At 39.4% G+C, this 11,477-nt stretch overlaps 1 protein-coding gene across 1 annotated transcript; it reads right to left on the bottom strand.

The window, feature by feature from the left end:
- Window positions 1-387: 387 nt before the first annotated feature.
- On the bottom strand, window positions 388-10,606 carry LOC143865827 (importin beta-like SAD2 homolog). The gene is made up of 4 exons (XM_077375929.1): window positions 10,517-10,606; window positions 4,738-4,887; window positions 4,581-4,663; window positions 388-466 (listed from the first exon to the last, which is right to left on the bottom strand). The coding sequence occupies exons 1-4, from the start codon at window positions 10,604-10,606 to the stop codon at window positions 388-390; spliced, it is 402 nt and encodes a 133-aa protein (XP_077232044.1).
- Window positions 10,607-11,477: the final 871 nt, after the last annotated feature.

The raw sequence follows: 11,477 nt of genomic DNA, 5'->3' as shown, positions 1-11,477 counted from the left end.
TGATTGTCCCTTTCCAACCATAGACGTTATACCCTACAGGGAAAGCAAACCCTTTAGAATCCAGAGACATCTAAAAAAAATGTGTAAGAAATGAATATGAGTACTATACAGAATTTTTTCAGAAGCAAGGGTTACAATATTAGGTATAAGGGGTGTTGACGAGAAATTTTGGCATGCTTCTTGCCAGTAATCATGTCTATTTCCAAATTAAATTGAGGAGACTGATGATCAAACAATTGAAAAGGCATATCAGATACACAATCACCAACAAAATATAGCAGGAGAAATTTTCATTTGTAAATTTAATTGAGACATACTCGTATTTGCGAGAAAGAATCCTCAATACATATAAAGCTCCATATACTTGCTGATCTTGTAAATTGTGCTTTATCCATTGGAGAGGGTAGGCCATTGTTCTGGGTAATCAGCATGGATGATCGTTTTGAGGCACTCACCAAGCTGTGCTCTGTTCGATGCAAAGTAGATGTCAGACAGTTCCTCCCATATAATAGAAATTGGCAATCATCAAAAGGAATCCATTCAGTAAATGAGTTACAACAGAGAGAAGGCCCAATAAACATTTTTGCCTATGCCATTAGATGGCTAAGAGGCTCACACGGGGTCCCAAGGAGATTTGCCGCCTTATTCGATGAGATCCAGGATAGGATTGGGGCGGCATCAACTTCCTTTATTCATATTAGGCGGCCAGCTAATGGGGAGGCGGACATATTAGCTAGAAAGGGTGTTGCCCGGTAGAGCATGGAGCTCTTTGATTTCCTCCCTCCCTAGTCATAAGATTTGTATACATTTTCTCTTTTCTTACTCTTTCTATGATTTTGTACTTTTAGGGGACCTCCTCGGTCTCTGTTTTCTTTAATGAAATCACTTTAATCAACTCAACTCAACAAAGCCTTTGTCCCAAACTAGTTGGGATCGGCAATGAAATCTCTTTACCATTGAAAAAAAAAACATTTGCCTATGTGCAATGTGAAATGATACTAACAGATAGGAAAGGTTTGAATATGCAACTTTATTAAAATATGCAAACAAGAACCTAAAAAACTGTTCAGAATCTAAAAATATGCCAAGGGTTTTCCATGAGATGGGAAAGGAGAACTATTAGCCCCATACCACGTATGTACGTGATTGTCTAATGATGAGCAAGGAAGATCCATCTTTTTTGCTCAAAAGGGTTTATTGAACTCATAATTCATTGGATAAGTTTAATGAATGTCAAATAAGTATCATAAGAAAATTGATCCCGGTTGTTCAATCATCTGAAAAGCAGGGCCATTCTTTGATAAATTATCACTATTATTCTAAAAAAAACCCTCCAATAAATGACTTTGTTTAATCAGTATGGAGTAAACTAAAAAGATTGAATCGATGATTACTTTCAGCAAAAAAGACCCAATGTCAAGTCCTAACATCAAGTTATATCACTACAACAGCACCAAAACTACATCTACAAGTGGATCACCTTGTTTGTATCTCCAGAAATTCGAAGAAAAAAAAAGGATGTCCCCAGTTACATCTAGCATATATTACAAATTACATTCCCTAGAAGTGTGCAAGATATCAGACATAAGGAACCACGCATTTTATACTTCCAATGCCAGCCCTAGAGATGCTCGACAATCATCCACGAGGAAGAATAAGAAGTCAAAGAGGAGAGCAAGAACTTAAGGTCCAATAATCATAAAAGGATCTTATGTTTAAAATTGGAGAGGTTTAAGATGGGCCCCACCCATGTCCATACAGCACGAGCTGTGGTAGTTTGGTCTTAAAGTGATTTCTGGTGACCCCTTTGTAGGATCATGGCGCTAACAACTATCCCAAAACCAATTGGTGATGGGAAAGGCACAACCATTATCTTCATTGAGTAGCACCATCGCGGCGCGGGGCCACGTTAATCAAACCATCCTTGACCATGCCCTCCAAGCCCAAGGGGCATTTGCTGGCCCCCATAAGCCAACACTCTCCACCACCACCACCACCACCACCACCACCCCACCCCCGGCGATGACCCTGGGAGTCTCGAACCCGCGACCTTGCTCTGATACCACCTGTAGGATCGTAGCGCTACCAACTATCTCAAAACCAATTGGTGATGGGAAAGGAGCAAGCATTATCTTTATTGAGTAGCACCATCGCGACGTCGGGGCCAGGTTGATCAAACCCCCCTTGGTCATCCCCTTCGAGCCCAAGGGGCATTGGTAGCCCCCATAAGCCAACGCCCCTCTATACAATTAGCAGTAGAACATGTTTTTTAACAGTTTTAGGGGTATATTTATTTATTGAAGTAAGTCCTTTTAAGTGGTTTTAATAACCCACAAATTTTCACAAACCTGGGGATGTGCAAGTTAAATTTCACACATGTTTGTCTAAATCTATGTTAGGTTAGTTCTTAGACAAAATGCTGAGGAAGGCCCAATTCCCCATGAAAATAAAGGCCCCCCTCCGGCGCCTTCATTTTGATTTTCAGAACTGCCCCAAAGGCCCTACGCAAGCATATTCCAAACTAGGCCCCTCGACCGCCTCCATTTTGATTTTCAGAATCATTCCAAATAAGCTTCCCAAAGCCTCCACCGTCGACTAAGCCTTAGCAAGTAGGGGGTGCCTAAAAATCTTACCCAAACGAACTTCGCCACAACGTGGTAAGCCTAGTTCCACAGTTCCAACTCCATAAGATGTTTGCCAAATGCCCGACCTCCTAATCTGAGAATACCAGTAGCTTGCGTCTCTGATTTGAACCAAAACAATACTTCATTCCGATTCAGTTGCTTTGGTTTGGGGAGGATAGGAATACTTCAGAACCAGCGAGCCCAATCATGGATTTCATCCACCTCCCATGTCTCCTTTCTCACCTTTCCGATGAGGCACAATTTCAAAATCACTACCCTCTCTTCCACTTCCATCCCCGGTATGGTAATGGTAACAGTGTGATGGTTTCCTTCCTCAAAAATAGAAACCAGGCCACTTTTCAGCAAACCATCTTGATATCGATACCCTGGATCTTCAATGCCTTCCTCGCATCATTCCCATGATATGGCTTGTATCAATACCACATAAATTCCACTCCTTTCATGAAGGCATGGTAACCAAATTCTTTACACAGCCAGTCTCCAGGTAACACCTTGAACCTGGCTAGGAGGGGATTTAGGAACAACTTTCTTCTCTCTTTCTCTGTTCCTAGATGCTATTTTCCCCAACTTCATTGTGGCAGTTCCATTCTTTACAACAATCACGTTCACCCCCTGACCACCATTCAGAAGACCTACCTTCATTCTCTCCGTACCCATCATTTTCTTTAATTACAGCCCGCCAGAGAGCCCCACGCTATGACGGTAACACTCCTCCAACAATAAAGCCTGCAAAGCTTCAAGAGTCGAATACCCAGCCTGGATCAAATCAGTGAACAGGCTGACACAACTACTGAGATTCCTCCCGCAAATATACCAACACCCAGCCATCTCACTAGCATTGGAAGCAAGACGCCCTTTTTTGCTCACCTAAGTTTCTACACAGATGATCACTAGAGACTCTTCAACCCAAGAAGTGCGCAAGAGAGTTGGTGATTTTTTTTTTTTTGAGGGACCTCAACTGTGTCAAACTCATAAATTAGTGGATCGTTTTCTGAGTTGCTCTTGAGTTTGGATGTAACTGCAGATGTATGGAAAGGACCTCCAAATAGGGAAAGGAGAGAAGGGCAGAACTGATATTTGGGATCTATTCTTTCAACCAAAGGGGGATTGGTGGGAGGCCATCAAAAGATTCAATTCACTTCAGCTTACATTGGACTAGCTAGTATAACAACAGTGAATGAGACATGGGTTTTCGATAACTACACCCCAACCTACAATTTAAATTGAATGGGACATCTCAAACAATTAGATAGTTGAAGAAACACACTTCAACACTTTGGCCGATGTACTCTAACTTCACGAAATTAGTCACCTCCCCCATAACAATTCATTTTTCATATATAACAAGCATCCAAATTATAGAGTTGATAATAAATTTTGCTCCACATAACACCTATGACCTTTCAATGTGAGATCTTCCACAGAAATCGCTTTTGGTTTCATAACTTTCACTTAAAAAATGAAAGGACAAAAGGTAGTTCACATAGATTTAGGTAAAACAGGAAGTTGTGAAATTCAGGACCAAAAAATAGAAATTAGAAGCAGACATAAAATCCAAAAATATTTAGGATAAAAGGGAAGCTTAAAAGGCAAATAGAAATATTGAACAGGGCCATAATTTCGTATTTGTACAAAAAAAACAAAGAATCAACAGATATAGAGAAGTATGCAGGCAATGTAATCCCTTAGGCCCCGTTCGTTTAAGATTATGCCTACCGATTGCGAGTCCAAAACCAATTATTGGACTCAAATTTACGTTTAATTTTGAGTCCAATAATTGGTTCTGTACTCACAATCGATTGTCATAATCTCAAACGAACAGGACCGTAGTGATGCAGCCTAAGGAGATAATTGATCAACCAGAATTAGCAATTATGATCACAAATTTCCAATCACGACGCTAAATATGTTGCTGAAGGCCACTCGTTGATGTACCTCAACAAAGGGGGAATTTGAACAATGAATCGAAGAAGATTGTTCCTGACCATGTCTTTGTCAGTAGTTGAAATCTTGTGTTGCTCATCTATAGTAATTAGATACAACAACTGTTAAAATCACATACGGAGAATAAATTGATTGAACTTTCACTTACTGATATAGACATACCAGGCTCATGAGGCGACCAATTTTTAGCCACAAAGTTTTTGAAATGAATACTGGCCACTTGACGTATAGCCATGTCACGGTTACCATCTACAATGATCTGCAACAGCCTTACCAAATGTTGCGGAGTATACTGGAACTGGGAAAAAATAGCAAAACATGTTGAATTGTGATGTGGAGTATACTGGAACTGAGAAAAAATAGCAAAGCATCTTGAATTATGAAAAATAAAATAAAAATATGAGCACTCCGAAAAAGAGCTGATGAGTATCAAGATTCAATTAAGATATTTTTTAGCGTACAAATATAACATGTAAGAATTAAGACAACAGTGAACAATCTCAGATTTATCAAGAAATCATTTAGTAAAATGAATAAGAACGAAATCAACAGCAGTTCAATCTAAGAACACGTAATAAGCTGGACTCAGATCCCACATAACTCGAAGCTTACAAATTACGCACTAACTAAATCAATCCAAATAAAAGAGACCCTTTAAATGAATCTACCACAAAACAACCTTTTTAGAATCAACAGATGTGAAATTGATAATGCCATAGACTAACTAATATAAGCTAATTGCTGCAATCAATCCAAATAAATAAACCCACAACGTATTTGTTAGAATACATCAGATCTTGACCGTTTGATCAGGTGTGTGGAAGATTAGAAAGTTTAGATAGATTAGCAACTAAGCTAGATTTAATAGATAGGATTTCTAAGTGTTCTACATAAACACTCATTAGGGCTAATTGTAGTGTATCCAAGATTAGTGGAACAAATCTATAATTTATCAATATCAACTCTTCTTCACCAAACAAACTACAGCTAACATTTAACTTTAATCAGAAAATCGATACATATTGTAAAAAAACACTTAGACCTAGATTGCTAAACAATCATCCAACAAAAATTCATATGGAAAAGATTGTAAGTTGTTAAAATAGAATATACTTGTGGACCCCGATCCAAGAGAGGCGGGGGACGAGCCCCACACAAACAGTCTCAGGATCATCCACGTGAATGGAGAGCTCTACCAAGGAACTCTCGAAAGAAGAATGCCTCTCGCAGCATGAGTGGCGATAAAAGGTGAGATACCTCTCGATTCGGGGACTGGCCCAGATTCGAGGCGTACCTTAAACAAAGAAGAGTCGCCATCCAAGGAAGTGGGCCAAGGATCCCATACTATGCTCTGTTGCAACAGATAACCAGAGATTATGAAAGAAAGGTTCGTGCCTGGTTACGAATTCGGAAGGTCCAAAGAGCACCTCATCCGCCCAAGTGCAAACACCTGGTCTCTTATGCCATTTACTTAATAATTTTGAAGAGTTTTGGGCGAAAGTCATATGAAATGGGAACGAATATCTCCAAGAAGACGTCTATCTAATTATGCATGTCTCGGAGATGATTAATAAGCACACAGAAAAAGAAATGAAAGAAGTGTCACCTGAGAATAACTAGGTTATGAATGTCATACCTAATTGGTGTCTAAATTCTGGTGTGCAAACACAAGCATGCTACAGCTAAAGGTATAGGATCTGTACATGAAAGTAAGAAAACACAGCAAAACACACAAATCAACTCTATATATGACTGGACAAGATGAATCCTAAAACTCTAATGCGACTTGACTCGGACCAAGATGGCCGTCCATCCTAGCTGCTCTACGTATCCCGGCCTAGGGAAAAATCGGAGTCAACATAGTTCGATGACCTATTCTAAACTATGATGCCTAACCATCTAGAACCGCTATCCTAGACTCGATCCACTAGACTCGACTGATTTTTAAAGCTTTTTGTACGATTGCTTAAGTTCAGGTGAATTGTAATTTTTAGGACTCTCTATATGCCCTAACTAATGCAAGTTGGTTACCCTTAAGCTACTGCAGGTGGGCCATACATCCTATGTGTAACTAGGTTGTGCATCCTAAAGAAAACCGCGGGCTGACTATATGCATCCTAGTCTAGCCATCAGTTCGACTAAATGTCTAACCGATCGACTCGAGGCCTCCTAACTCTAGGGACACTCACACGACAGGACACACCATATCAATATAAATCAGGACAGACTCCTAACTCTAAAACACCTCAAACAACTAGGACGGACTCCTAACTCTAGAGGGAATAAAATTTTGAAAAGGTTTTGAAGATTTTTGTATTTTTGAGAAGATTTGAAATGTTTATTTTTAAAGGTTTGGCTGGACCTGGGATAAAGATCCCAAGCTGCACTACGTACCCTGTGGAGAGGGATCAAGCCAACGTAGTTCGGAACAGACTTTCCTAACTACTTTTAAAAGACTCAAGATTTTTGAGATTTTTGGTTTTTGAAATGTTTTTTATGTTTTTTGACACAAGAGGACAAATTCCTATCATCATAAGGGGAGGACAGACTCCTGATATCCCGCAAAGGTTGGACAGCATCCTATGCTTTGCGGGGGAATGAACAGAATAACAACTCTGCAAGGGTTGGACAGCATCCTATACCTTGCAGGAGCGGATAAAGATCACACGATTTGATGAGAGGTTAGAAAGAATCTTAACTCCTATGATGATAGGACTGACTCCTGAAACTGAAAGACTGACTCCTAACACAAAAGGACAGACTCCTATGCTAATGACTCTGAGAAGGGCTCTAATGAGACATGACATGTCTCCTAAAACAAAAGGATAAGTAGGGCCAATGAGACAAAGCCTGTCTCCAAAAGGTTTGATTTTCTACCGAGACATAGCATGTCTCCTAAAAGAGGGCTCTAGATAACTCTTTCATCGCCCTTGCAATGAGAGGACAAATTATAAGGGTTTCTAAACACTGAGTAAGTCTAAAAATAAGAGGGGAGTGCTACTTGGACCGAGCAAGTCACCTAAAAATGGGCTTGGGCTAACGCCTTCATCGCCCTTATGATAGGGAAGATGATAAGCTACTGGACAAGATAACTTCCTAAATTAAAGGACAATACCCTAGGAAACGATCCTATGGATATGAAGAATATGCCCTTAAGAAAGAGATCCCTTTATCTGTAAAATCTTAAGACGGGAAAAGATAGGGTTGGCTCATGAAACACTCCGTTATCACTAAATCTCAATGCTGAAATAAACTCTGAAGCCGAAGGCAAGAATGAAAACGAAGGAAACCCTCAAATCCAATATAGAGATCCCGAAAAGGGAAAGAAAAGATGAAAGGAAATGGAGTTACCGCTTTGATGTACCAGTTCTATATGAAACAAAATCAATTCAAGTAAGATGGAAAACTACTACCCTGATCGACTTATTCCACAATGAACACAGTCAATTAAACCCAAATGCTGTCTTATTTTCTCAGTGGAATATATAACCACTCATGAACTGCCCGAATTAGTTAATTCAATAAGAAATAAAATCAACTTGGTTCAATCTAGAAATAATGTTGATCTTACATAGCCTGTAAAGCAATTATCTTGACAATACTGATCATGAGAGTAGACAACTCATTGGAATTATAATCTTGAATTATAATAAAAAATAAAGCTTGAACTTATGTACAAAACTACGAAATCTAGATGAGACTAGCATTTAAGAATTTACCCCATGTTTCCCATTGAACCCTTACAAACTCTGAAATTAACACAGAATAAACTACAAAGAGGAGGATATTTGTCTTTAAACACCAAAGGAATAATAGGACTCTACATTCTAGTATGTACCACTCCCGAGTTCATCTTATTTTATTCTTGTCCTGAGCCATTACTGTCGTTAAGAAATTAACGAATCAAGAAAAAGAAAGAGAGAGAAAAAATGTTGTCAACATTAGCACACAGAGGATCCAATATCAAGACATCTTAACCCTTAATACCTGGGATCTCTAAAAGAGATACGACAACTTCTAAAGAAACCTCAACAACCTGATTGAAAATAATTGGGGATTGCTTAACATGCAAGGGTGAAGCACAATTCAATATGTATGGAGTTAATAATGCATGACTGAATGGGAATTGGAACATTGATAGCCATATATTGAACAGCAGGGTCATTTCAGCTATAGCCGCAACAAACAACAGGATCAATTTAGAGCTAATACGAATGACAGAGAATGGATGCATTAGTATCATTTCTCTTGTCCAAAACATAATAACAACCTTCATGCATAGAAATTTTGAGAATCTTATTGTTATATAAACTAAAAAAAACTGATTGTACCAGAAATCTGTAGTAGCAAATTGTAATAAAAGTTTTGTATATATAGCCACCTGCTAATTGAATCCCTAAAGTTAATGAAAGGAAATCCCAATTCAATTGTAAACACAGCAACACATGGATCAAAACATCATAAACACAGAACTTTAATGGATCTGTAAAAAAAAAAAAAAAAAAATTTGTAAACCATCAATAGCAATAACCATTTAAAGAATCCGTAGGTCAAACTAGAAATCCATACCTACTGGGAATTGTTGATTTCTTTGTTTTCTGCTGATTGAGATTTTCTCAGGAAATGAACAAAAAATAATGGTTGCACGGTCAGATTGATGCCGAATTCCAACAAGATTCTCTCCGGAGAAGATGAAAGCTCTCCTTTGCTCGGCCAATTTTCTCCCTCTCTGTCCGAATTTCTATTCTCTCTATTGATCTCTCCCTCTCTACAATTTTCCTATGAAAATTTTTAAAAAACTGTTCTAATGCCTTGGATCTCTAGAATCTAAAGAATCATAGACTTTAAAAGATTTCAAAGAAAGAAAAAAATTGGCAATGGCAAAAGAGTAACCGGATTCCATTAGAAATTGCCGGAATCAATGAAGGTTAGGGCTAGAGATCATAGATCTAAGGTCTAGGAGCATAGATCTAGGGTTTAAAGCTTTGGGATCTGACGTTTGTAAGTCGAACATAGGATAGATCTAACAAAAGAGCAGCTGGCCAGAGGAGAAATGTTGGCCGGAGGATTGCCGGAGACAATCGGAGCATGATCGGAAAAAAATAAAATAAATGGAAGAGCCAAGGTTAGGGTGTCGAATGAGGAATTAGGGCTTGGGATTTGGAGATGATAGGGTTTGAGATGGAATAACACAAGAGAAACAATTAGAAAATCAAAACGTCTGATCAAAGAAGAACCTGGCTGCAAAATTGCCGGAATCCGATCAGATCTTGGCCGGTGAAGGAAAAATTTGATCGGAGAATACGGGTTTTGGATCGGAAATTTGGAGAGAAACTCTCTCTCTCTCTCTTGCTCTCAGTAAAAAAAGGGAGAAAGAAAGGGATTAATCGGTTGGAGCTTGGCCGGAGTCCAACCGATGATCGATCGGAGAAGACGAAGATGGATCTCGCTCTCTCTCTCGGATTTTTCTTTTTTTTTCTTTTTTTTCTTTTTTTTTGTTTTGAAAAAGACTTAAAAACTCATATTTATAGAGAAATCTGGGGTGTTGATATCAGCACTGCTGAATTTGATAAGCGTGCGGTTTTGCGCGATGTTTTGATGAGTGCGCGACACAATCGTGTCCCATTCGGATAAAAAAAACGCACCATTCCAGAATAAATTCGCCCCCCTCTCAGGATAACACACCCCCCTTTTATGTTTTACACTGCGGTCCTCTCTCGACTCGTTCGCTAGGCAAACGCGCTCGGATTTTGACGAAATTTTATGGGGACCTAGCTGGGACTCTAAGCTACCTTGGGACGAAATTTGGGGTCCTAAAGCATTGGTTTGATATGGTTTTACTCAATCATGAAGGGTTTAGGGTACGGTCAAAATGGGGTGTCTACAATACTGAGTCAGAAATAGAGGAAAAAAACCCTAAAAATCACCTGATTGAGGCTCTCCTCTGCCGCTTTTTGCTCCTCCGGATGAGGACTAAGTGCGGCTTGAAGAACAACAGCAAGGCTCGGTAGATCCATGATCCCAAAAAAAAAACCCTAAAAATCAGGTTGCAGTGAATAGAGAATCAGATTAAGAAGTCGGAGAGAACAGATGAATGAAATTATATGATGAGGATTTTAATCAAAATCGAAGCCCTTTCGGTGTATAAATAGCGAGAAGGTGAGGGAGAGAGACGGAGAGGGGGGGGCGCGAGAGAGGAAAGAGGGGAGGGGTGGTATTTAAGGTTAGGGTTAAGGGAGGGTTTAGACCAGCACAAGTTGACTCAACACAGACCTATCCAGAGACTCGAACCATTGGTAGTCGGTTCAAAGACTAGTTAAAAGAAAAGGGAAATCTCTGTACAGGAGAGATCCAACCAATTACCCGTAGGAGTCAAACAATGTTTTGATCGGATGGTCTGATCAAGAGCATATGTGGCAGTTGAAAACTTTGTAAGCCTAAGGGTTCCCCATGGGTTCATTCAATCATCTTGTTTTGATAATTAACAAACGCAAATTGATTAGTCATTTATGGATTAATTGTTTGCCTTGAGTGTTGTGCTATACACAGGGAATTCACATGTCAATCCATGCTAGCACACACCATTGATGGCCTAAGCTTGAAGATGAACCAAACAAAGGACAAAGGAGCTAGAGCATATTTGGACAAACCATACCTTGGAGGATCAACCAAGGAGAAGTTCCACACAACCATCTCAAAGCATTGAACAAGCAAAGGAAGATCAATGAAGGCCAAAGCTTGTGGATCAACAACTTGCAAATGAGCTTGAACCAAATGGTGGCATCATCCTTTGAAGGTGTCAAGCAAAGAAGCTCAACCTTGAAGATCCCAAAGCAAGCCATGCACTCAAAGAAAAGATCAAGCAATGGCTACCTCAAGAGTTCATTC

The sequence above is a fragment of the Tasmannia lanceolata genome, unplaced genomic scaffold (assembly GCF_043159265.1).
Source record: "Tasmannia lanceolata isolate RefF3 unplaced genomic scaffold, GAP_Taslan_0.1 ptg000112l, whole genome shotgun sequence".
In the NCBI taxonomy this organism is placed as follows: domain Eukaryota; kingdom Viridiplantae; phylum Streptophyta; class Magnoliopsida; order Canellales; family Winteraceae; genus Tasmannia; species Tasmannia lanceolata.
This window is presented reverse-complemented; position numbering and strand designations above follow the sequence as displayed.

Excerpts from the sequence above, each read along its gene's own strand:
- LOC143865827 (XM_077375929.1), bottom strand. The coding sequence starts at position 10,606 with ATGGATCTACCGAGCCTTGCTGTTGTTCTTCAAGCCGCACTTAGTCCT. Across the intron at positions 4,888-10,516 it reads CAGAGGAGAGCCTCAATCAG|TTCCAGTATACTCCGCAACA; the intron begins GTGATTTTTAGG and ends ATTTTTTCCCAG. Across the intron at positions 467-4,580 it reads CAAATTCCCCCTTTGTTGAG|AGCACAGCTTGGTGAGTGCC; the intron begins GTACATCAACGA and ends TGCATCGAACAG.